The 26840-nt window shown below is 46.5% G+C and overlaps 1 protein-coding gene across 2 annotated transcripts in view; it reads left to right on the top strand.

Moving 5' to 3' along the window:
* The window catches only part of TSPAN5 (tetraspanin 5), a 175404-nt gene that overhangs the window by 134152 nt on the left and 14412 nt on the right, over nucleotides 1-26840 (top strand). For both annotated transcript variants that reach the window (XM_027116960.1, XM_027116961.1), the window contains exon 2: nucleotides 9916-9966. In XM_027116960.1, the coding sequence (XP_026972761.1) occupies nucleotides 9916-9966 (51 nt within the window). The remainder of the gene's footprint in view (nucleotides 1-9915; nucleotides 9967-26840) is intronic.

The following is a 26840-nucleotide window of genomic DNA, read 5'->3' as shown; positions in this document are numbered from 1 at the left end:
CCTTAAAACTTTAAGGTGTTTCAAAACAAAAGCAGTGTACATCTGAAAGTTTTCAAACTTTCAAAGCTGCTGCACTGCTTGGTTGTTTAATGCAGACAGCGGGAGCTTATTCCCACAAAGGCCGATGTTTGTCTGCAGACAACTTACTTGTCGTACCTGTGGTTTGAAATACTTGAGTTATCCCTCAGTCCTCCTCAGCCTTCAGAACCTCTCTCTGGTCTCTTCTTAGCCTTGGTTTAATCGAATCAGAGAATTACAGATGGAATAGCGCAGGTGGTGTAAGACTGGCTTTTACTGAGACAAAGATCAGTGGGCTGTAAACTTGCAGCCTCCATGTTTCCATCCAAAATTACATAATCCTCCACGTTCCTTTCTGTGTGCTTGTGTTGCCTGAGTAATTCCCAAGAGGAATATAGGTTTTATTGCCTGTGTAGCCCTCCCCCTTTCTTTCCCCTCCCATCTCAGATGACTAGTTCTTGCCAAAATGTTAAGCTCCAAATTCTAACACAGGAATTTCTGAACAAGGTTGTCCCTGGATTGTAGACATTTCTTCAAGAGGTGCTCTGACCTGCTGGTGCAGAGCAAGCTCAAAGGTGGAGCTTCCAAAATTCAACAAGCAAGCAGAGGGCAGCCCTTTCTGTCAGGTAGAGTGTGGCTGAATCCTGTGTAACTTCTCACACCAAGTCACAACAGCTCACCCGGTAGTTCAGAACCGCTGGAGTCTCGACTCAGCTGTTTGGAAAGGAACAGCATTTTCCACCAGATCATTAGTCTCTCGAGCCCCATCACGTGCATGCCTGTTCCACACATTTAATTGTTTACAGTGAGCTTGTCACAGGACTAAATAGGAGGGAACTTAATCCGGTTTCTTATTTGCGTCTCAGGACCCTCTTGGTTGCAAGTAACAGGAAGCCTCCAAAGTAGCTTGAGCCAGGAGGGGGAGACGTACCATAGGGACCCAGGGGCATTACGTGGACCCCAGGATCAGGAAGTGCGGCCAGGGGTCCTGGGGATAAGGGGCAGAGGGCAGACAGGAACGCAAGTTTTCCTTGGTCTCTTTTCTGCTTCTACGTGTACATGCTCTACCCACAGCACCCCAGTCTGTTCTAGCATAAGGGAGACTGAAGCTGACAGAAATCACTGTGTCCAACACCCGATTTCTGGGGAAGAGAGACTCTGGCCAGCTTCATATTTAATTACTGACCTTTCCTGAGACGCAGCCCACCCTAGTCTGCTCCTCAGTCTAGAGAGAGGGTTGGGAGGGAGTGGGCCCTCCTTGGCATATGTGGCTGCAGGGTCTTACCCTTGAGGGTAGGGGACAGTTTTCAGAAAAAGGGGCACGTAGATGGAGAAGTTGTCCCCATCGATATTGCTGATAATTTATATCCCACATTCTTCCAAAAAGATTCTATTGTTAAAAATGGATATAATGGAACCAAAACACATCACAGAGGATATAAAATAAAAACAAGGAGTGATAAGGTTAGGGAGAGGGACGATGCATCAGGAAGAGAGGCTCGCGTACCAAAAAAAAAAAAAAAAAGCCCTGATGGGGGGACACTTATTATAATGTGGGATTTCAGGATTCGTAGGTTTTCAAGTTCTGGGACCAATTACACCCAGAATTCATGAACCAGATTGCTAGGATAAGAAAGAGAAAAGATGTGCGGTTAAACCTGATCTTGGTATTCAGACTAGAGTCTGTTTCTTCTAAATGCACGGGGATATCGTATACACTGTTCCTGGAAGGAGCCCCCAGCCTGCGTCAGAGGAAGATGATTAATTGGAGGGCAGGTGTTAAACAGGCACATGTTCTCTGGTTAACACAGCCCCCAGCGCTCCTGGAGTCTGACCTCAGGCCACATCACTCCTATCCGATCCCGTGTGTGTAAACATCAAATTAAGGGTACATGCAGCGAGAGGTGCGCAAGTTGAGGAGAGGATCCTGTGGTCACCGTGAACGAGGATGCTTTCTCATCCTCGGGGTAGGCAGGACTGGAAGCAGGGTGCCACACTGACCCGTGGTGGGTCCAGGGAGGCCTGAGGACGGGGAGGGAACTAAGGCGTTGGAAGTACCAACTATTCTGGGCATGTGATTCGATTTTTGAATCTCACCCAGTCGCTTGTTGTCACACTGACCCCTGTAGCTGTTTTGTGCATTTCCTCAGGTGCCCTTAGTATCTCCATTTGACAGATGAGGGCCAGGGGGCTGTAGGAAGTCAGGAAACCCTCCAGTGGTTCCTTCTCTCTGTGGGAGAAATCACAGTCACCACCCACCATAGCCTTCAAAGCCCAGCCAGCGTGGTTCCTGTTACTCTCTGTCCTTTGCATCGGCCCTCGGGTGGCTGTTCCTCCAGTGAGCCTGTACACCTCAGCCGTAGCACCTCAGGCAGGCTGCTGTCTTGCCTGGAACACAGTTCCCCGACATCCACCAGTCAGCTCCTTCACGTCTGTCATGTTTTTGCTTATGTAGCTTTCTTAGTGGAGACTTGCTTTGTAGGCTGTATTTCAGTGTCACACCTCCCTCCACCCTGGACCATGTTTCATTCCCCTTATGCCGTTCTCTTTTCCTGCAGTGCTTCTAAAATTGTATGTTATCTAACTCATATATGTTCCTCTTAATTGTCTTTCCCTCCCCACCTCGCCCCAACTAGAATATCAGCCCCAAGAGGAGGCACACTTGCCTGTTTTGCTTCCCAATTTATCCAGGGCCCCTAGAGGGCTGCCTGGCTCACAGTAGATGCTCAATAAATATGTGTTGAATGAATGAAGAACCTTTCCTGAGATTATAGAACCACAAAGTTCCAGAGCTGGGCTTCTGCAAGCTGTGTGTGTTCAGGCCGCTTGGAGGAGGCCGCGTGGGCGAAGTGAAGTGAGAGGTTGACCCTGGCTCAGATGGGGAATGTCCTGTTTACAAGTTCGAACTTGGTCTGCCACGCCATCTTATCACGAGGATTCCAGACAGTTTGAATGTACAAACTGGGATGCAGAGACCCAGTGGCAAGGATTGCCTTTCTGTGCATTGAATTTTCCACCAGCCCATATTTACTCCTCAGACATGGCAAGCATTATGCCAGAGACAGTTTGTTCCTGCAGTCGGCCCCTGCTTGGTGAGAGAACATGGATTTTGTTAACAGAGGCATTTAGCACACTTGTGTGGACGGCTCCACCCCACCTGCCCCGCCAGGCCTGGGGTGTTGTTCATACTCCAGTGTCAGAAAAACATCTTAATGAAACGTACATGTGTTGCAGGCTCAGGAAAATACATCTTTCCTAATGGCGTTCTTTCTCTTTCCTCTCTTCTGTGTCAAATGTTTTAAATGCGTCTCTCCTGTTGATTCAGGCAGAGCTTGAAATTGTTAAAAACAATGTCATCAGGATGATTAAAGAACACCCGTTCTTTCCATTGTTATTTAGGATAATATTTTCAAGATTCCAGTTAGGTGAGAAGATTAGCCTGATTTTTATTTTCCTCTATTGTGTTTACCTTGCTGCCTTGTTATTTTGAGTCTGTTCACAGGGTGCTGGGCAGATGCCATGGACGTAATTATTATTTTTGAAGCAAAAAGGATTGAAAATGTTTAAGAATCGCCTGTGAACTTTAACATACATCTATACGTAACTGCTTCCTTTTATGAATAAAAGTAGTAGGAGGTCGTAGACATGCATATGGATTTTAAATAATTTATGTTTAAAAAGTATACAAGCTGAAACTTGTTTCCAAGAGAATTCACACAGCAGCCAAAATACCCATGAAAGAAAACTGTCCTTCAGAAATGCTGCTAGATCTCAAGCTAGTTACAAAATTGACACCCGAGAGTTATTTCTGTCAGAGGACATAAGATGGATTTAGAAGAGCCAGAGTCCCCATGTAGAAGATGCCAGAAACACAGGCATTATCCTTATATCTCCCTCTCCTTCACCCGTACCCCCAGCCCTTCGCCATATCCAGGTATCATCGAAAACGTCAGTTTTACATCTAAATACTCTCAATTCCATGTGCTTCTCCAGCATATTTCAGTCCAGGACACAGTCGGGTCTTGTCTGCATGACCAAAGTGCCCTCCTTCTAGCTGCTGTGCATCTACTCTGAACTCTCTTCCAGTCTTTTCTGCAACTCAGATCATTTTTCCAAAGCTCAAATCTGATAAAGACCTGCCTTCTCACCCCACCTCAGCCGACTACGTATGTATGGCCCTGAATACCTTCCTGTCACTCTTAGGGTGATGACTGAATTCCTTAGTGTGGTTTAGGAGGCCCTGCATGGGCTGGTCCTGCTTGCATCTCTCATTGCAAACCTGCCATACCTTCCCCCGTTCTCCCATTCTCTGTGCACCAGCCATACCGGTCACTTTTTAGACCCCTCTACTTGCTGTGCTTCTCCCACCACAGGGCCTTTGTACATTCTCTTCTCGCTGCCTGCAACTTTCTTCCTTCCTTTCTTTGCCAGTTAACATCATCTCATCTTGCAGACCCCAGTTCCTACATCCTTTACTTAGGGAAGCCTTCCTGGACCTCTCTCTAGGTCAAATCTCCCTCTTATGGTTTGTATCGGCCTTATTTTTTTCTCCTTTAGAGCACCATCAAGGGTGGTTTTGCCTTTTACACTTTGTTTGATTAAAATGTATCTTTTTTTGGGTAAACATTCAAAAAGGTATTGTATTTTGAATAGGCGATACATTAAAATGGTTCAAAATTCAGAAGACCCAACAGGGTTCTTGGGAAGAGCCTTCCTCTTCTCCCACCCCCACCCCCTGCCCCAGTTCTCTTTCCCTTCCCCCCAGAAATCTGTTTTCTTACCTCCATTTATCCCAAGACAAAAGCAGTGCCTAGCACAAAGTAGGAACTCGAGAATATTTGTGGAAGGTTGTAGATAGATGGATAAATGGCTTCTTGAAGTACCCATTTTGGTACCAGTTAGAATGGAGCACTGATCCATTTCTAATAAGCTGGAGGCTCAGCAGGGGTGAAAACAACAGATTGAGGAAGAGATTTTCTGTTTGTAGGCCTCAGGGAAAAGGGGGCAGATGTGGCCCTCCCGGCAGAGAAGCCCCGGCACCCTAGTCACATCCTAGGGCCATTTTCCTCTCCAGCTTTTCCTGAGGATCAGCTCTGCTGGCTCTTGTCCTGCCAAGCCTGGCAGGCTTCCATCAGCATTCCACTCTCTGTTTCTACCCAGTGCCGTCCTTGCTCCCAGTCAGGAAAACATACCTTTGCCTTGAACACCTAGAAATTAAAGAAGTGATTTTGAGTCTTAGGACGTGAGTTTCAGTATAGTTCTCCAGCCCTTATTTGGCTGGACAGAGATTTTATGCACATTAGCAAAGTACTGTAATGGTTTTGAGTTTGGACTGAGAAGTCATGTTTCCTGAGCAACCCAGCTCAGGTGCCTGTGTAATCTTGGAAGACTTACTCCATGTTTCTAAGTCTGAGTTTTCTTTTCTGTAGAATGGGGATAATACTACTACTACTGCATGGGATCATTGTGGGACACTTCAGAACAGTGTTTTCCAATAATAATATAGTGCAGGCCACATATATAATTTATATGTTCCAGTGGCTGTAGTTTAAAAATTATGTATAAAATAAATATGCTTCAGGGGTCTGTTACACAGCACAGGGAAATATAGCCATTATTTTGTAACTTTAAATGGAGTATAATCTATAAAAATATTGAACCACTATGTTGTACCCCTGAAACTAATATGATATTTTAAGTCAACTATACTTCAATTAAAAAAAAGTAAAATGAAATAAGTGAAATTAATTTAAATATATTTATTAACCCAATATATCCAAAGTATTATCATTTCAACATGTAATCAAAAATAAAACAACTGTAATATTACTCAGCCATAAAAAAGAATGAAATAATGCCATTGGCAGCAACATGGACGGACCTAGAGATTTTCATCCTAAGTGAAATAAGTCAGAGAAAGACAAATATCATATGATATCACTCATATGCTTTATATGTGGAATCTAAACAAGTGATACAAATGAACGTATTTGCAAAACAGAAATAGACTCACAGAAGTAGAAAACAAACTTATAGGTACCAAAAAGGAAAGGGGGGGAGGGATAAATTAGGAGTTTGGGATTAACAGATGTACACTACTGTATATACAATAAACAACAAGGACCTACCGTATAGCCCAGGGAATTCTACTCAATACTCTGTAATGACCTGTATGGGAAAAGAATCTGAAAAAGAGTGGATATATGTATAACTGGTTCACTTTGCTGCCCACTTGAAACTAACACAAGATTGTAAAGCAACTATACTTCAATTAAAAATAAACAGTGGTTCATGAGATTTTTTACATTCTTTTTATTCATATTAAGTGTTTTAAATCCAGTGTATATTTGACACCTACTAGCACATCTCGGTTTGAGCTAAGCACCTTTCAGGTGCCCAGTAGCTCGGGCCTGCTGTATTAGGCAGTGCTCTTTTAGCTCACTCTTATAAAACACAATACTTAGCACGGTGCTTAGTTCATACTTCGCATTCGACAAATGTTGGCAAAATTAATATTCATTTAAAATCATCAAAAACTGGGTAGACTAACATTTGACTGCATGTTTGCATATATTGCCACGTGGGAAGACGCCTCAGATCTGGTTATTTCTGTTTCAGAGGGATAAAGAGCTGACTTTAATGTTCTTGGCTGTTCCCTGTAAGCGGCCTCTGGGTTTCAGAATGAGGTCAGTTTGGGGGTTTATGGTTGCCTTTTCTTTGGGAGGTGGGAAAGGGGAAACTCAGTGTGCTTCAAGCGCTGCGTGCCTGTCTCTGTTTTTTTGGCTCTTCTCTGTTTAATTATTTGGAGCTGGAACAACTTGATTTTAAAGCAAAACATATGGGCTGAGAGTAATTGGGAGGACGTTTACTGGTGATGGAGCGGCAAAGGTATGTACGGGTTTAGGCCCTGGCCCTGTGGCACTCACTTAGCTATTGACGGCTTTCCTGGACTTCAGATTCAGTGTTCTTTCTTCAAATTCTCAAACCTTGTTTGGAAAGTCACAGTTAAGGTGGGAAATACTGGAGCAAGATTATAAAGGAAATTGTGAGTCTTCTTTAGGTCCTGATTTTTTTCTCTTCTTTGATGAAAACTTGGTTTCCAATCTGTTTATATATGATTTGGGAAAGAAAAAGGTTTTCCAAAGTGCCAGGAAGAGAGAGGAGAACTCCGCACAAAGAGGAGAAAGTTGACCCCCCGCTGAAGTTTTCTGTTTTCCGCTTTACTCCATTGATGACACCAGCACGGGGAACGTCTGTTCTACAACCAGTTCTTAATGTGAAGGCAAGGTTTTCATCTCTTTTTACCTCCTCAACTTCCCTTTGCTTCCTGGGGAGGGAATATATGATACCCATGTCACATCCCCTATAATTCTAACCTGAATGCCTCCACTTTCTGTCCCATAGGGGAAAAGGGGGATGTGTCAAAACTGGTAAGAACACATATGTTGATGTTTAGACTCATCTCGGTTCAAATCTCTGCTTTTCCACTAGGAAGCTGTGTGCCTTTGAGCGGAGTAAACTTTCTCAGCCTCATGTGTCTCATTCTTAAAAAGGGGTTAATAATAGTGCCTATTTCAGAACAAAATTATTGTGACGCTTAAGAGAGACACGACATACAAAGCACTAAGCAGAGTGCCTGGAAAGTAATAGAGAAGTTTAATGTTAGCGATGAGGCGGGGGCCCTCAGCAATGATACGTTCACCCTCTTCGACGGCAAGAGGGACAGTGGACCACTGCGTCCTCTGCCACAACATCTCACCCATTGCTTGAGGCGACACTGTGATTAAATACTGCATCAGGGAAGTGACCGAACCTTTGTCCACAAAGAGCTTTAGCATCAGAACGTCTTGCATTTCACTGGGCTGAGTTTGATGTCAGTGTGGAAGTCAAGCGCTCCATGTCTTCTAAGGTCTGAAGGGCTCCTGTGTATGCACTTGTCCCTTGTTACCCTACTGTGCCTAGGACCTATGAATATGAGAGTGACGTGCTGAATTGCTTTATCTGTGTATACAGAGTGCCCCAAACCTTTCGAGTCATTTGGAGGACTGGTGCATTTGTGGCTTCAGATCAGAACTGTAAAGCAAAATAGCATGCTGGCCTGGGCAGTGGAGGGGCTGAGCGTAGTGGGCTTTTTTGCTGGGATGTTGAAGACAGATTTTTCTGAACACTTTTCAAACCTCTATGAGCAAGGGTAGGAAAAAAGGGGTCCTCGGTTTTTGCTTGTGAGCTTTTCTGTGTAGGGACTCAGAAGGCATCGGATGCTATCTCACTGCGGCGTCAGATAATTGTCCAGGGATTTGGCAAGTTCTGCTTTTAAAAACACCACCACCTTTTCAGAGCGGTCATTCCTTGGTGTTTTTTGCAGTCCCGTCTTTTCCCTCTCTGCTCCTGCTGTTTTCCCAGCCCTTTCGGATTTATTAGCCTTGCCTACAAAGTGTCAGTAACTCCCCGCTGCGAATGGCTGAGACCTCGCCAGGTGGACCCGTCTCAGATTCCCCTGAAACTGGAGAGAGTAGCCACCCTCACTCTTGTTTTCTCCATGCCCCCCTCTCAGTGGACAGCTTCCCTGACACTTAACTTGATCAAGGTGTTAGTAAAAGAAACAGCTGCCGTGAGGCTGAAACTGCTTGTCAACCTGCCCACCCTCTTTTCACTTCACTGTTTGGAGAGGAAACTCAGAGCTGCTGTTGATAATAAAGAAGAGAACTAAGATGTGTCTTTTTCTTCGTGGCCGGTTACACCCAGTCTTGATCACTGAGCTCTTTGTGGGTGGACCACCCTGTGCAATGTGTCACCAAACCTGTGAAACTCTGATTATAAGACACACCATTATTTCAGGTACGATCAAGGGAAGAAAAGCAGACTATGAGACATCATGGCTTTTAAGACACATCCCGATTTCAGAGATGTTAAAATGTGGTGGAAAATGTGTATCTCAAAGGAGGTGGAGGACAGTGAGAACTAATTCAAATGGACCGTCCCCCTGGTTACTGACGGCTCCCCTCCGCAGCCGCATACTCAGTGCAGCTGATGAGGGAGTCTGTGTGTTTTTCAACTCAATCTCAGGGGTTATTTGTGTACTCTGTGTTATGCATGAAGTTATAGCACTGAGTTGAGACCAGGCCGAGTCATGGAAGCCCTCTCAACTGCAATATAAGTATTTTAAGTTTCCGACAAACAGAAGAATCCAGGTGTTTTCTTTGGGTCACCCTGGACTTGATAAGATTCACGTTCCCTTTTATTTAGTTAGTTAGTTAGTTGCACCGGGTCTTAGTTGTGGCAGGTGGGCTCTTTAGTTGTGGCATGCGTGTGGGATCTAGTTCCCTGACCAGGGATCGAACCCGGGCCCCCCTGCATCGGGAGCGTGGAGTCTTATCCACTGCGCCACCAGAGAGGTCCCTCACGTTCCCTTTTGAAGGAGTGATAAAGAGCTTGCTGAGGGACATTGGGGGCTTCGGCATGCCCTCCCTGCCCCGGCCCACTCATGGTGGCATGACGGCGAGGAGAGAATCTCCAGCTCTTCTAAATTCATGGCCCTACTTATCCATTTTCTAGTGAACATCGTGCTCAGATTTACTCACTGATTCCTCTCCTATCCAAAAGGCAGCGTTAAACATTATTGATGACTTTAATTTTACTCAAGATTCTACCTAATTATTCTTCTTCATGATCTGTTAAGCATTCAGCTTAATTAACAGTAAGCAGGTGCCCTTCCTCATACTGTAATAACTTTAATCGAGGGGATGATGGTATTTCTTTTCCTGTTAAAGACTGTTAGGTTTTAGAGAAAACTATTTCTCAGCAGGTAAAGTAACCAAAAAATTGATTGCAAACTTTGTACTAGTAAAAACATGGCATTTACCTTCATACTTACACCACTTTCTCCCTTTCTTTCAGTTTTTGGGAATAACATTTCTTGGAATTGGACTGTGGGCGTGGAATGAAAAAGTAAGTTAAACATCATTAAAATGCACACGTTTTGGTTGTAAGAAGCTGCACATTATATGCTGTCTCCTTTTCCTCTTTGACAACTGCCAAGTATATGGAAACATGGCTCTTTAATGAAAACGTACTCTTGGAAGATAACGTCACAGTTCAAAGACTCTTTAAGAATGGAGCCTAAATTGGTCACTCTACAAGAATTTCAGTAATGCTTATAAATAATACTAAAGCACCTGTAGCCTTTTTTCTCTGTTACTTTTTAAAAAACCCTTTGGAAGATTATTCAATCCATAAAAAATGGTATTTTAGCGTGAGCATTACGTGCTGAGCTGTTAGCATGCGGTATGTATGAAGGAAGCTAGGTATAATTCATGTTTGAACATCAGATAAACTTATCACTGTTGCTAATGTGAACACTTGTCTGCTGATTGAAAGTTTAAAGGAATATTCAAACTTTGTAATCAAATACAGCACAGAAAGGGATAAATCTGGCAGGAGAAGGCTGCATGAAGATACAATGTTCTGGGTGGTTTGTTCTGTAAACAACACACTCACGACACCACTGCCCTGTGTTCATTCCTCCACTTCACTTCCCATCCATACCTTTCAATTTTTCTCTGCAACTTCTACTGAAGCCAAGCAGTGGAATTCAAAAATAAACACAAACTCCTTTTTGCTTCCTTCTTTGGATGTGAGATCACTGGCAGCATTTTATCTGTTCTGGTATTTGGCTACACAGTGAAGTTTTGTTATCTCCCACCTGTGAGAGTGAGTGAGTGGATGGATTGCTTAAAAGTTGTAAACTAAGACATTGGCTGAAATTTCCCCAGAAGACCATTCTCTTATCACTTTGGTATTTCACCCTCTGAGCTTGACCAAGGCCCAGAGTCAGGAGTTCCTTTGAAGTATTTCATGTACTAAGAAAGAAGAGAAAAACTACGAAAGTCCAGCAAACAAAAGCCCTTCAGACGTAGGAAGGAATTTCCACAGGTAAAACAATGTTTAGATAGACTGCGTCCAATAAGTTCAAAATAAATCCAGAGTTTTGAAATTGAACCACCCTCTGTTTATTTACGTAATACTTCTACAGAGTGTGAAAAGTTTTATGGAAAATGAACCACCTTCCAGCCACCTTAGGAGGAAGGGCGGGGATTATACGTCAAGGGAGACAAATTACGTTCCCAAAACAGAGGTAATTTTATCTCTAGAAACTGTTCTGTTGAATACTGGCCTTCTGGTTTAGGATCAGCTTCTGCCTCAATCCCCTTGTAAGCTTGGAGATTTGTATTGGTGGAATCTCGGAAATTCCACTTTTAGAAGCCCTCTGTTTGCTTCGATGACAGATCATACAGCTCTTTATAACTCTCCTTTTATCAATCCATTTCTATCAGCTCTGAAATGATGCTGGAAGGCATTATATGAACTCATTGTCTATTCTAGCAATACATAGAAAATTCATTGTTTTGAAGGTTTTTTTTTTCTCTGTGTGAAATATAATTATCCTTTTGTTTCATCAGTTGCCCCAGATGTCTCTTCTCTGATAAAATCACAAAATTCTAAAACTGGCAGTGTCATACAAATAGCAGAGCAAGGGAATGATGCGGTCTCTAGGGAGGGATGAAATAGCAGTTCCCTCTTTTGTCAGGGCCAGTGGTGTCAGCAAATGAAAGGTTTCTCTGGAGAGCTGAGGTTACTTGGCCAAGGTTACCCAGCTACTGTGTAGCAGGGCTCTGTGAGCTGGGACCAAGCGGAGGCAGCAGAGGGTAGACGACGCGCAACAGCCCAGTTTGGTGCGCGCTGGCCACGCGTCTGGGCCCTGAGCCTGAGGGTGAGGATGCAGCAGTGAGTGATGCAGAGTCCCTGCCCCGTGGGGCTTGCGTTCTAGTGGGGGCCTCGGCAGTAAGCAGTCAGCTTGCCAGGAATACGCGCGCAGGTATGGTGAGTGCCGCTGAGAAACGTCAGGTGTAGCGTAAGGGCTAGTTAGAGAGTGGTGGGGAAAGGGGTCTCTTTTAGGTAGAGTAGTTGGGAACAGCCTCCCTGAGGAGGGGGCACTGGAGCAGAGACCTGGATGAAGTTAGAGGGATCTGCATAGCACTAGGGGAACAGCATTCCAGGCAGAGGGAATAGCAAGTATGATGGCCCTGAGTCTCAGGGACTTAGCGATTCCAAGGAACAGGAAGAAGGCTGGTAGGACTGGAAGGGAGAGAGCCAGAGCAAGAAGAAGTGAGGATGTGGAAAGAGAGGCAGGCAGAGCCCGGAGCCAACAGCGTCCTGCAGAAGTTGGATGAGAGGCGGTCACCGGGGCATTTTGGTAAGGGCGTGTCCTACTCTGGCTTTTGTTTTAAGATTGCTCTGGTTGCCGTGAGGAAAAAAGAAGCACAGCTCTAGGCGGAACAGACCAGAGTTCAGATGCTGACCCCTCCATTTCCGTCGGTGTGACTTTGGGCAGCTGCACTAACTTATCTGAGATACCCTTGCCCTGTTTATGCAGGGGCCGCTCATGTCACCTCATAGGGTTGCTGTGAGGATGAAATGAGATGGCTCCCAGCACAGCGCCCGGTGTGAGGTAAATGCCCTCTGGAGACATGGTTCCCTCCCCTGGATGCATTGCTACAGTACGTCCACTCCTACATGGGGAAAGGAGCAGACGGTGGCTTTGAAAGCTGCCTCAAGTTTTAGGAGAGTTCCAGGCTCTGATCCATGGACCCGAGAACTGGCTTTGTGTTGGGGTCTCTTAAGGAGGATGTGATGTGCATTGATGGACTTGGTAACTGCAGAGGCTACTCTGTTGAAGCCCTTCGGGTTACCTTCTAAGCTAGACCAGGCCTCGGATGGGATGACGTTCTGAGGTGAACCACAGCCGGCCAAGGGCGGCAGCTGCATGCACCTGCAGGGCGGATCACACCAGCCCATGAATCAGTAAATCCCCCCAGTGGAGATGTGGTGACATTTACTTGAAAAGAGGCCTAGAGGGTAAATCCCCAAACTGGGTCACAGCTGGAAGGATCAGATTTCCTTCACAGATGGGGTTTTGCACTTCTTCGTGTGGAGTACAGAAACCTTGGAGGCAAAAGTTATTACCCCTCATACTTACTTAATACCAGGCTGGGTTTTAAACCTAGGACTGATATTACAGTTGAATATTAGACATAATAATTAAATAATTTATATTATCTAAATTCCAAATAGACTGTCGAGATGCAAAGAATGAGTGTGTCTCCAGAGGGAACTGGTTTGTGTGCAGTTTTTCAGAAATCATAGGATCTGCTGTTTTAGAAGGAACATTGACCATCGTGGAGCGTGAATCACCTCTACAACAGGCTTGGCAACTCATTCATTCAAAGAACATTTGCCGAGCACACGGCATGGGGCAGGGCTTGCGCTGGGCTCTGGGCAAGTAATTCCTCAGGGAATTGATGGTCTAGGAAAGGCATGCATATATACATAAAACATATACACGTAGAAATAAAACAACGCATTGCCACAATGCTAATTTGGAGTGTATAGAAGTTTAACAATTCCTTTGGCAAAGTGCTCAGACCTTCTCTCTCTTTGGGTTTCTCTTACTGTTAGAAAGACCTTCCTCCCACCCCATTAGAATCATGTCCTACTAGCCTACTAGTTTTCCTTCCTTGAATGTGGGTCTGCCCTGTTGGATCCCACAGTAAGTCCTTCTCCGTATTAGTCCTTGGTTCCTTCTGAGTTTCCAGGCTGCACATCTGCTTCTCTCTGGGTGGAGCCCTTTCATGAGCACCAGGGAGAGGGTGCTTTAGGGGCCAAAGAGGGTATGGCTGGATCATGTCCCTTCTCTCCTGTCTGCTGTCAGTGCAGCTTGCGATCACACGGTTAATCACCGAGAGTCCCAAATTGGTCTCAGATCCAGCTAGGTGTCCTCTGTCCATCCCACATCTGGCTGATTTTCAGAGGCAAATGCAAGATTCCAAATTGACCCAGTTATATTCTACCTGCGTGTCTACCTGCTAAGGCCCAAAGCTGTCATCCAGCACATTCCCCGTTCCATTTAGCTTGGCTTTAGCTGTACTTTTAATCAACCTCCTCCCTCAATTCCTTCTTTGAACTCAGGCCTGCCTTTAGCTCTCTGTCCCAGTGCCACCTGGCAAATTCAGATTCAGTAGGTCTGGGGTAGACACCCCAGGGAGGCTCTCTTTTAGCAAGCCTCTTATATTGTTCTGATTGCAGTCAAGTGTAGTTATCACTGATAGAAGCCACTGATACGTTGAGCAGGCCAAGGGCAGAGCCCAATGACATGTCACTAGAACTTTGCTTTGGGGTTGACACTCATTCACTTACGTGTGCCCTTGGGTGTCATTAGTCAAAGAATTTCTAGTCCATCTACTTGTCATTACATCAGACTGTCTTTCTGCATCTTGTCTTTTTCTCTGAATAACCAGCCTAGGACTTATTTCACCCTGGCGCTTTCTTATTGAAACCATATGGGTCCTGAAGCACATCATTTCCTCACCCAGGTGCCCTGAAACTCTTACCAGCAAAGCAAGGACTAAGCCATGTTTTATGATTCCTCCCTTCCAGGAGCACTTGCCTCACTTGGCTTCCAAGAGATCACACACTTCTGGGTCTCCTACCTCGTAAGCACTGCCTTCTCACACTCCTTTGCAAGGTCCAGCTCGCCTCTCGGACCTCTGAATTTTGAAGAAACCCCTCTCTCTCTTCACTCTTGCTCTGGGAGCTCTCATCCAGGCTTGGAGCGTTAGGTACCATCTGTCACTGATGACTTCCAAATTTAGATATTTGGTCCCGGCCTCATCTGAATCCCAGACTCGTCACATCCGCAAGCCTACCCAGCATCTCTGCTTAAATGCCCACCGGGCTTCGGAAGCGTAAGAATCCAAAGCAATGCTCCTGATTTCTCCCCGCAAACCTGCTCTTCCCAATTGTAGGAAATGGCAGCTCTGTCCTTTCACCCACTTGGGTGTTCGTGACACCCTTCTATCTCTTCTTCTCATACTGTGTTCAGTCTCTCAGCAAACACCATGTGTCTACCTTGAAACTACATTGAGAATCTGATGTCTTTGTACCACCTGCACGGCTATACCTTGATCTAAGCTGCCACTTTTTGCCTGTGTTAGTGCAGAAGCCTCTGTTGTTTCCCTGCCTCTGCTGTTGTGCCCCTACTCCCACCCCAGGCCAGAGTGATTCTTTTAAATGTAAGACAGATGCTGTCATTTCTCTACTCCAAACCCTCCAGTGCACTTACTGTCTCGCTCAAAGCTGTGTGTGGTGCTCCCTCACTTCTGAGACCTTATTTCCCACACTGTGCCCTCCCCTGATGCACTGTAGCCCCCATTCATCATCTTGCTGTTCCTCTGACATCTCAGATGGACCCACCACCCCAGGCCCTTTGCACTGCTCTTCCCCTACCTGACGTCCTTTCCTTCCTGGTCTCTGCTCAAATGTCACCTTTGTCTGTAGGTGAAGGTGAAGCAGCCACTCTCACCCCAATCCCAGCCCTTTTCCCCTCTTCCCTGTGTTTTTCCCCCTCTGTGTTTTCATAGGACTTATCACTTCTGTGCTAACAAGGATTCCCCCCGCCCCAAGAGGGACTTTTGTTTACTGCTACACTCTAGTACTTAGAACGTTAACTGGCACGTAATAGACGTTCGTGAATGAATGAGCGAAAAGGGAAGATGAAAGCATTCTTTTAAACCCTGGCTCTATCACGCAGTATAGAAGTCAGTAGTCACCTCAGATCTCTAGTAAGCATGTTATCAGTTCTTACAGCCTAAAAGGAAGTAAAATTACATGTGGTTTCTGAAGTCTGATATGATAGGGGTTCAGTGTTAGAAATAGCAGATTTCTTACATCCATTAATTCTGGATATCAGGGGAAAATTTTATTTATTTCTGGCATAAAAGTGGGACTCTATATATGATTATCTTGATTCGTGGAAAAACTAGGGGTACCTTTCCTCTTCCGTTTTGCCTAATGTTTATGCCTTCCCCCACCCACTTTCGCGTGGCTTGTGGGATCTTAGTTCCCTGACCAGAGATGGAACCCGGACCCTTGGCAGGGAGAGCTTGGAGCCCTAACCACCGGACCACCAGGGAATTCCCGTGTTTACGCTTTTTACTTAATTCTCAGGTCGGGGCCAGAGGCCGAGCGACAGATCACTGACAGCCGCCAGCGAGGCGGCTGCCAGCAGAGCTATTGAGGGCTAGGGGGAGACTCGGCTCTTCCGAGTGGGAGAAGTGCGCTTCCCTGGTCCTCAGTGTGAGCTCCTGGTTCCTGTTGGGCGTCCTGCCACCGCTTCCCCAGCACCAGCCCCCTGGGCGGAGGGGGTGCCGGGCCTGGCTTGTCTGACCTGAAGACTCCTCGAGGCCAGGAGCCCGTCTCCTTCACCGCTTTATGCTCGGGTCTAGCATCGTGCCTGCTATACTGCGGATGCCGTGTTGCTTGTGACCAAGTGAATGAGAATATGCAAGAGTGCCCCCCACGGGCTCTCCCTCCCTGAGTCCCCTCTCTGCTCCTCCAACCTCCTCGCCTGGCCTGGCTCTGTCGGCAGCGGCTGGAAGGAGAGAGTGGGTGCACAGTCCTGCCCCAGGAGGCAGAATGGCAATGAGAAGAGCTCTAGCTTCTGTCGCTTTTCTCCCTGACTGTCCTGGAGGCTTTGCGCCCTGACCACTGCCTGTAATTGTCAGTCTCACTTCAGAACCCTCCAGTTGCTTGCTGTCACGATCGTACAGTAGACTCGCCTTGGAAATACCTTCCCTGTTTTCCCAGGAAGGAGAAGTTAGACAAGGAGATTCCGTGATTCAGGCAGTTCTTAGCAGTAGCGGTCAAGGTAGCCAGAGGGAAGGTGGTAGGTGGAAGTGGCTACCGGGTCACTTAAACAGAAAAAGGCATGCCTCACCTGAGATACTACTTCAAGGAGACATTTCTGAGATGCTGAAAATACTTTCGAAGATGTCAGTTTATTACCTGAAATGTAGGAAGTTTGCATCTCTTTCTCAATTGTCCGTGTAATCCCCTCAAGTTCTCTGTTGCAGCTAAAAATCTGAAAAGCAGGGTATTCCCTGGTGGCGCAGTGGTTGAGAGTCCGCCTGCCAATGCAGGGGACACGCGTTTGTGCCCCGGTCCGGGAGGATCCCACATGCCGCGGAGCGCCTGGGCCCATGAGCCGTGGCCGCTGAGCCTGCGCGTCCGGAGCCTGTGCTCCACAAAGAGAGAGGCCACAACAATGAGAGGCCCTACGCACTGCAAAAAAAAAAAAAAAAAAAAAATCTGAAAGCCACAGCTGTCGTTCAGTACCTGGAAAGTCAGCCTATGATCTGTAGGTGCTGTACCCAGTATGGTCAGCAGACACATGAAATATGTTGGAAAAACCCTTAATTCTTCACTGTTCGTATGTCCCGGTAAACTTTGCAGAGGGATTTCTCAGGAATGAAAATTCAGGGGGGTCAAAAATTGAGTGTCTTCATTGTTTACCCTCAGATACCAGAGTCCTGCGCTCATTTTAGGCCCAAGTCCAGGCCCAGTTATTAGACAGGGCTGGATAATAAATCGAAACCCCGAACCTAACATTGCCTTAAAGTGTCCTCCCTTGCCCAGCACCGTTAGCCTTGCGCCCCTGAAGAGAGGAAGGGCTGAGGCCTTCACCCGCCCCCTGCTTCCTCCTGTCACCCCTCCCCCGGTCCCCCTGAGGTTCCTCTACCCACTTCCTGTCAGGGCATAAGTAGGGGTGGGACTTCGCCCTCTGGGCCTGACAGCTGGTAAAGGGGATGCTGCCTTGGTCTTTTGGAAGCTTCCCTGCGAGTCCCTCTGCCTGGCGGTTCCCTTCAGCTTGGTGGACATCCCTGTTCCCCGTGGCCGCCTTGCACCCCTGCCCAGACGTGCCGTCCACCAGCTCCTCTCAGATCTGCTTCTCGGGTCTCTTCTCACCCCAAGCTGCCTGCCCTGTGCTGCCGTCATCTTTTCTCCTGGGCACGCTCGTCTGGGGGTGAGGCCAGTCCCACCGGGACAGCCCTTGTCTGCCCTGCTGCCCTCCTCAACCCCAGATTTCCGGGGCAGGGGTTAGACCTCAAGCCACAGCCTCCTTCCCGGGCAGACTCAGGCCCTCCTTGTGGTGTCTCAGAGCTTCCTCAGGGGTCCCCTTGAAACTTCCTTACTAGGTTTTGAATCAAAAGAATCCTGCTCCCCTACCCAGGAAGGAGAGTCACACAGCACAGCGACTGCTTTCTCTGGAGAAATCTCAATTCCCTCACCCACTTCTTATCCACTTGGTTTCACTGAGACGTGCAAGAGAAGGAAGTCTTTGCCTGTGTGTGTGTGTGTGTGTGTGTGTGTAGGGGGAGGTTGTTTCCTACTCACTTTGGTTTTCAGATTGTTATCAGTAAAGTCTGAGGTGTGACTATCATTCTAACATCACGTTTCATAGTTTTCTGAACATTTTAGAAACAAGCACATGATGTTACATTGAAAACAAGAATCGGCTTGCCCACTGCTGCTGTCTCTCTTCAGACAGTAGAGCATCGTGGTTAAAACACTGCTCTGGGGTCAGGTGGCAGGGCTCAAAGCCCCTGCTCGGCCACTTTCTCACCCGGGTCACCTGGCAAGTTACTCCGTCTCTGGGTCTGTGTCCTGCCGTGGATAGTAGCCGTACCTGGAAGGTTTACTGTGAGGGGGAAATAATGCAGGTAGCCCGTGCCTGGCGGAGTCCGTGCTCGGTAGGGGAGCTCTTACGTGGCTTTCGTCCCAGCGTTCAGCATCTCTCGCCTGTGTCACCACGGAACCTAGCGGCTCCTTAGCTGCTAGCAGCTGTAGCAGGTGTAAGTTTCCTTAGCACCTACCCGCTGCCCAAGGAGTAAGCTTTCTAAATGCACAGATGACCCTCCTCTGCTCAAAAGGCCTTCAGATTCAAACCCTGCCCCGCTCCACCAACCTCTGTCTCCTCTCACCACTTGTCATACTCACAGGTAGACCTCTCGGTGGGCCTGGTCCTGCCGCTTTGTCTCTGTACTTGCTGACGTGACCTTCTGCCCCTCCTGTCTACACCCCCATAACACACACTGCTCATACCTCTGCCCAGCGCACTCCTGCTAACTTGTCTTCCCTCTAGACTAACTCCTGACGGTGTCACCATACGTTTTCTCCAAATACGCATGACTAGCACAGCACCCGGCACCTCTCAGGTGATTCCTCTTTGCTCAGGATCTGAATGAGTTGTGTATCTCTGAAGCCCTAGAATAGTGATCACCTGCCACTAGGCTAGACTTTTTTTTTTTTCCGCCTTAGTTGCAGGGCCACCGTGATCAGAGCCTCTATTACATATTTCAGTTTAAACTTTTTACTCAGGAATATTCCTGGGTATGTCTCTCATCTTCTGAACGTGCAAATGAAATATCTGGAGAGTGGCTAGGAACACGCTGGATTTCTGAAAAGCGACACTTTTGCAAGTGGCTGTTTCCTTGTTCAGAGAGGCAGTCACTCCCACCAGGGTGGTGATGGTAGTTTCCCGGCCTGAGCGTGGTACCAGCGAGGGGACTTGGTGCAGCTGTCCTCCCCAGTGGCTGCTTGATTGCAGGAGTCTGTGGAGCCCTGAGATACGACTACCCCTCCTTTTCTTTCTCACCACAAAAGCAGGCAGTGGCCGATTTTTATCTGCAAGAAGGGATTACTTGAATCTCACCGATGACCTTTTCTGACAAGATAAAAATGGAAAACCACACATCTTGAAAGCGTCCGGTCTTCCTTTAACCTTACATCTCTTTGCCAGGCCACGAGTTATGCTGCCCCTACACCCTCATATCTCCCTGAACTCAGGTCCCAGCCAGCTCCCATTCCTCTGCATCCTCTCTCTGGATCCTGCAGGAATTCCTTAGATACATGGGTGTTTTGGAGTTTGCAGTGTGGCTTTGCCCTGTAACATTCCTTGAGGATCTCCGATGAATTGTTAAGGGGCACGTTTCCCTGTGCCCCTGTGTCCCAGCTTGGACTTCCTGTGGACATTGTTTCAAAACCCATCGCCAGCTCTCCAGGGCCATCCTCTCTGAGTAGCTCATTTTCTTGAAAATGTCCTATCTTGTCATTCTTTCTCAGGTAGGGAAATGCTTCTCCCCCTCTTACTCTAGGAAAAGTGTTGCCAGTTTCACCCAGGAGTAGTTTAGGCAGGGTGGGTGAGTCAGGGCCCAGGGTCATAAATCTCCAAGGGGTCCATCTGGCCTGGCTTTGGGTGCACATTCCATTTCCCTGTCTCTCTGTTTCTTATCCAGCAGTGGGAAGGAATGCGCCTGTATATGCCAAAGCAGAAAAGTCCCAGACTTTAGGGGCTTATTAATGCTATTTTTGCATTTCTTTGCTGAGTTGAGAGAGAAGAGACTGAAGCTTGCCAGGTGGCACACAGAGGCTGCTCTGTGCTGGTGGGGAAAACCACAGACACTCCTGAGGTTTATTGGTTTGAAACCCTTCTGGAGTTTTGCTTGCGTTTTCATTTCTGCATGTGTGTAAAAACCTCTTCCGAGAAGAAATAGTGATGCTCAGAATATAGTCTTTTATCGCCGAACCCTGGGGAGGGGCTGCTTAAATTCCAGAGACCGTTGAATGAACGAGGTGCTGATGGGGAGATGGAGGGTGGAGGGTGGAGTCATATCCTTACTGAGACTTACCATGTTCATCAGACCATTGGAGGACGAGATCTCGAAGGGAATGGGACATGGTTTAGTAACTGGGAAGTCATTCAGGAGCCATGAATCTTCAGCGACCAGCGTGCGCAGTCAGCTTCTTGGCAGCGGTGGTATCCCTGGCCTGGTTCAGTGTGCAGCATCCCGGCCACGTGGCTGCCGGCTGCTGGGCATGCTCTCCGCTACTGGCTGACTTCTCACTGCTCCTTTCTCCGCTGCGCCGCTTCTGTGTACTCTCAGCTTCCACCCCCTCATGGCCTCTGCCTACTCCTGGCTTTTGCTTACTCATGGCCTCTTCCTTCTGCCTTTACTCTGAGTGCCTTTTAGGTGACGTCCAGTTTCTCAAGAAAGAAGATTGATTGGCACGTCGGTTCCTGCCACCTCCTTTAGACACGATCATCCAGTGTGGCCACGGAGTTTCTTAGAAGGGGGTCAGGCGGGGCAAGTGCCAAAGCAGAATGGATTCCTCTCCAAAGCCGTTGGGTTAGAAGCCCCTCCAGTGTGCTTTCTGTAGCATCTGATGTCTTCCTCTTGGTCCAGTACAGTAGTGATGATAAACTTTGATTGAATTCTCGTTATGTGCCAAAGACTTAGCATAGTGTTTGGATTTAACTTAGATTATTTCCTACATCCTCATGATAACTTATGATGTAGGGTACCATTTCATAGATGTGGAAACTGAGGCTTAGGCAGGTTTGGTAGCTTAACCGAGATCACACAGGTAATAGGTAGTGGAACTGAGATTCAAGACAAGGTAGTCTGTATTGCGATGTCCCGTCTGTCTGTCTGCCCTACATCTAGCCCTTGTCCAGGCTGCCCTTTTTCTGGATTCCAGGGGAAATTGCAGGTGAGCCAGGTGGCTTGTGCCAGGAGGAGGCCGACCCTGGACTGCTGTCTGCCACACCCTAGAGCAGACTTGTCTAAGTAGCTGGAATTTCAGAGGCTCCCTTGTATGGTGACAGATACACATCAGTACATTTTTTGTTTGTTGGCTTTCTAAACTTGTGTTATAATGATATTGCCTCAGCCGTGTTCCATTAATGTGTCTTATTTCTTCTTAGACTCATCTTGGTCTCCTTGCTAAGTCTGAGAGATACTGTCTAGTACGTAGGGGTTAATGGAAATCTCCTATTTTCCTCAGCAGTCATCTCTTAAAGGCTCCAGATTGATATGCCAAAAGCTAGTTGTCTAACAGCCAATTTGTGGAATGGCTAATTTGCTGAAAATACTTGTTTTAACTTTTTAAATTGACTGCTCTTCATTTTGTCTTTACAGCAGCACTTGGTTACGGTCGATTTGTTTTTGCCTCTGCTGCCCCAACAGCTGTAGACTTGGAGGAGATGAGTGAGGGTCACAAGAATATAGGTACAGGTGTATACAGTATGAATATGAAGAATTCTGATGGATGTTCATTTATACTAGTTTTTCTTAATGTAATCTTCATGTATTAACAAAGGATATGTGTATGAGAAATCCTCCTTTTATTCTTGACTCTATAGTATTCGAATATATTCTTCTTGTGGCCTGCAATCTTGGTCTCTGGCTCTCTCTCTTATTCTCACTCCTTCTTTTTCTGTCTTTGCTGCTCCTGTTCAGAATTCCACCTTCACGTCAACCCTAACAAATGGCTAAAGGAATAAGTACATGTGGACAGCTGTCCCGCTCTTCCTCCATTTATCCTTATTCCGGTTAGATTCAGCTTCATAGGATGCTATTTTCTGACCTTACGCACAAGGCCAGTACCCTTGACGTCTTTAACTCCCAGGGCGTTGCTGCAGGATCCAGGCAGGAGGAGGACTTACTACTGGGGTGCAAATTCAGGCTCTGTGTGTGCTCTTCTCACATCAGCAGCAGCTCTGGGTACAAAGGAGAGTAGCCAGATAACGTTTTGTATTGGTTTATTTTTTCAATAAGTTTGAGTTCTAAAAAGTGGTTATTTAAACCCAAGGACTGACCATTCAAGTCAACGTGGAGAACTGGAGCTGAAATCATGTACATGTCGTTGGTGACGTAGGCAAAACCTAAAAGTTCCTTCCAGAACTGATTGTTTCATTAGTGATGCTGAATTGATAGTGAGTCAGCGTGAAGGAGATTATTTACACTGGCTCAGTTGCTGTGTTGACTGGAAACGTCAGCCATCTGAGTAAAGGTATCATTAAATCCAACACTGCCCTCTATACTGCCCACCCCGCCCCGTCTGCTTCCCACCCCCGACCCAACACTTTTTTCCAGGGTAGATTGTGAGCTTTCGTTTTGGTCGTGTGTGTGCTCGCACGCACGTAGATGCAACACTAAAGCACAGTTTATTCGAAGCTGTCGTGTTGTGTGGGACTCCTCAGGTGCAAATTCAGATCCAGATACAACCACTCTATGCGATCAAGGGGTCTGAGGATCCTGAGTGACTCACAGGACTCACGGTCAGGCCAGGGCTTATAATACTGTCAGGATTTTCTTCCCCTACCCTCGTTCTTTGTTTCTCGCTACAGACTGACTTTCTCCACAAGGTGAAAAACACGCTGCACGTGGCTCCAGAGTTGGGCCATTTACAGCCTCAGCCGCTAGAGACGGATGCCTGTTCCAGATCCTGGTGTCGGAGGCAGGGAATTTCAGGCTTTCCGACTCCTGCCGGGGCGGTGGGGTCACGTGAGAGCTGGCAGCTCTGAGGTGGTGGTGGAGTGGGTTTGGGAAGAAGGAATCCTCACAAGAAGAGGGAGGCGCTGTTCCCTGAAGGAGAGGGTGGTGCACACAGGTGCCCGGAAGATAAGGTGTCTGCCGCGGGTGTGCTTGCACGTTCCTCAGGATTTACCACGAATCTGAATGCCTGTTTTAAATCACTTGGCAGACTTAACTGTAATATTGGATTTTTTTTTTCTTCCGGCTTCTTGTCAACTACAAGCTTTAATTATAATTATTCTTCAGCTGGCATGTCCTAGCGCTTCTTACTCATCTGTCAACTTGAGTTTAACACAGTTAAGGAGTCCAGGGAAAGACCCCGTCTTTGAGACAGCAGAAGGCTGAGCTGTCAACTGCCTGTCGGTTTTGTAGTCCCCAGTCATTGTTGCCAGGATTATGTTCAGCTCCTCTTTGGCTTCTCTGTGTAGTTAGAAACAGTAAGACTGCTCTTCAGTGAGTATTTGGAGACACTGCACAGGTGAAAGAGTAAGTCTTTTTTCCATCCCCATCCAAGTTAGCTATCCTAATCCTCAGGAAAAGAAAACTGGGCCTTGACTGCCGTACTTTGTGTTTTAAGATTCAGGTTAGTTTGCGGCTGACAACTACCTGGGATCCATTAAAAATTAAGTTTTTGGTTGTCTTTTCTGTCCTCTGCAGAATATGATTTCCTACAGGCTCCCAGTATCTGTCTCCAGCCCTGTCTTTTGCCAGAATGTGGGATTAAATGAGTAGAATCTTCAGTCCAGCTCAGCCCCCAAATGATTGTTGTTTCCATGGAAACAGTTGAAGGCCTCTCAATTAAAACTGCCCCTGCAGGCTGGGCAGGGTAAAAGTATGAAAATGAGTTTGAGAAGCCAAGTTCTCATCCTCCAAATTAAACCCAGAGAGGACAGCGCTCCAGGAATCTACTGACAGTTGGGACCATACTTTTTTTCACCTTTTGGTGAGGGAGGGTCTCGGTATTTCAGGCACAGGTGTGTGTTGGTTTGCTTGTTTTGCTAAATTCCTCAGATAACTGTCCTGTTATCCATGGAGCTCTTTGCGTACAGCCATGGATCATGGAAGAGTGTTTGGGAACAATCTGATTTTTGCTCAGACTTTGGTGTGAATCACAAATAAAAAGCCCATTAAAAATGGATGAAATCATAGAATGGTCTTAAAACTGGAAGGAACCTAAAGGACAGTAGGTGCCAGATTCCCCTCCTCTTCGAGAATCCCTCCTGGAGCACGGCTGAGGGAGGTTCACAGCTTCAGCTCCCGCCAGGGGAAGCCCATGTTTCTCAGGCCGCCTTCTCTGCCCCGCTGCTGGAGACCCGCTGGTATTAGAAAGGCCTCTTTATGCTGGAACTGACATCTTCTCCTGTCCCTTCCAGCTCTGCTGCCTCTTTTTTGGTGCCAAGTAAATTGAGTCTACTTCTTCTTCCATAATTATGTTGACTTTTTTTTTTTTTTTTGCAGTAGGCGGGCCTCTCACTGTTGTGGCCTCTCCCGTTGCGGAGCACAGGCTCCGGACGCGCAGGCTCAGCGGCCATGGCTCACGGGCCCAGCCGCTCCGCGGCATGTGGGATCCTCCCGGACCGGGGCATGAACCCGTGTCCCCTGCATCGGCAGGCGGACTCTCAACCACTGCGCCACCAGGGAAGCCCAATTATGTTGACTTTTTAAAGTTTAAGAATGTTACCACACACCCTCAAAGTCCTCTCCTCCCCTGGCTGAGCAGGTCTGAAACATTAAGACCTTAAATATTGCCACCTCTGTTTAAAGGCATTCTGAGGGGAGAAGTTGATTTCCTTCCAATTCTGGACCCTCACCACTGTCGCTTAGATTTTGTTTGACTTCTGGCAATTTTTGTTTTTTCTCAGCATCATTTGGGTAGGTGGAGAATTGGTTACAGTATTTCTGGGTTTTCCTTTTTCCCCCCTGGAGTATTCATAGTTCAGAGCTTGGAAATCTAAGAAACACAAGGTTGGATCAAACCATTGATCTATGCAGTTTCACGAAGGGTGTGGTTGTCTCGTATGATGTCACCCCAGACATTAGTGAATACACCCTACATTCCTAAGTGTTTAATAATCTCTCATTTTTCATCTCTGACTTTATTAATCTCAGCCCTTACTCTCAGCCCTTCATCTCTGACTTTATTTAAACTCTGGCCTTTTTCATAAGGTTAAAGTTGTGCATTTTAGGAGTCCTTTGTGCCTCATACGTGTTCTATTATTAGTATCCTATTATTGTCCTTAAAGTGATTCCTGCCTACCCTGCGCCCACCCCTGCAAGAAACAGAAACCTTATAAACAAAATTCTCTTGTTCAGTGTTCCTGCAACCTTAAAATGGGTCAAAACATAGAAACCCTAAACTCAGGTGTTGATTAGTACTGACTGAAAAGTGCTGGGAAGCAAGTACACAGCTTCCACTTGGTAGAGAAAGATTATTGAAGTAGACATTCTGTTCTGATTCTAAAAAATCAATAGCTGTGTGACCTTCAGCAAATCACCAAACTTCTCTGGGTTCCGTTTTCCTCAAGGATAAAATGAGATGAGTATTCCTGCTTTTCCAGGTTGTTGGGAATGCTTTGAAAACAAATTGTTTAATATTAAGACTTTACAGCAAACTATACCATGGTACTCTGGGGGTATTTTGAGAGCTCAAAAGAAATTTAATAAGATAAGAAAATAAAGTACTGATGATATCGGGTATTTAAGACTCACATACCTCCACAATTTCAAAATAGCAGTAGCTGGCCTCTGTAAGAATGAATAGTAAATATATACCTTCCATCATAGAGGAAAACATCTCATAAAATTTCTAACTTAGGTTCTGGGTGGTATTTGATGTGGTATCACACTTAAGGGAGAAGAAATTTCTGTAAAGAAGTGGCATTGTTTGTGGAGAAATGAAATTACTCTGGGTCCTTTTGGCAGGAGAACAAACGGGTTGCAAGCCAGGGAGTAACCTTTGATTTTTAAGTCATTTAAATGAGGGTAAGGAAATACGCTAATAACTCAGTGTGGGACAGCCATGGGCACAAACCACCCAGGTGGGCTTTGGAGATCTGAGCCTGATAGGGTCTCCCAGGGAGCTCAAGGGTGGACCTGAGGTGAGTTTTCCCTGGAAAACTTTTAGGGGCTTGTGGCTGGGACTGGCTGCCCTGTTAGCTTTAAGATTCCAGCTCTGCCCTATTTCCTGAGAAGCACCAGTGATTTGAAGGTGGCCCTTGTCTGGCATCTGCGTGCCCTGGGGAGGTAAGAATGACAGACACCTCCTGGGTGTTGAGAGGTGTCTTTCTTACACATCTGTTTTTCACTCAGACCACTTATATTTGGAGACGTAGAAAGCAAAGTAACATCCACGTCTTCTCCATACAGGGTCTGGGGACGGTTTCTAGGGGTCATGTCTTTGCTTTATGTAGTTTTACCGAAAATATGAACCCACCTAGACCTTGGAAAGTAGTTTTTCTTTTCTTTTGTTTTATCTCTCTACCTATCTTCCTATCTATCTTTCTTTCTTTCTGTCTGGCGGTGTTTCTTTTTTTTTTTTTTTTTTTTTTTTTT

This window comes from Aethalodelphis obliquidens, unplaced genomic scaffold (genome assembly GCF_003676395.1).
Source record: "Aethalodelphis obliquidens isolate GAN/ISIS:26980383/991018 unplaced genomic scaffold, ASM367639v1 scaffold17, whole genome shotgun sequence".
Taxonomy (NCBI): Eukaryota; Metazoa; Chordata; class Mammalia; order Artiodactyla; family Delphinidae; genus Aethalodelphis; species Aethalodelphis obliquidens.
The sequence above is the reverse complement of the archived record's forward strand: the minus strand, read 5'-3'. Positions and strand labels throughout refer to the sequence as shown.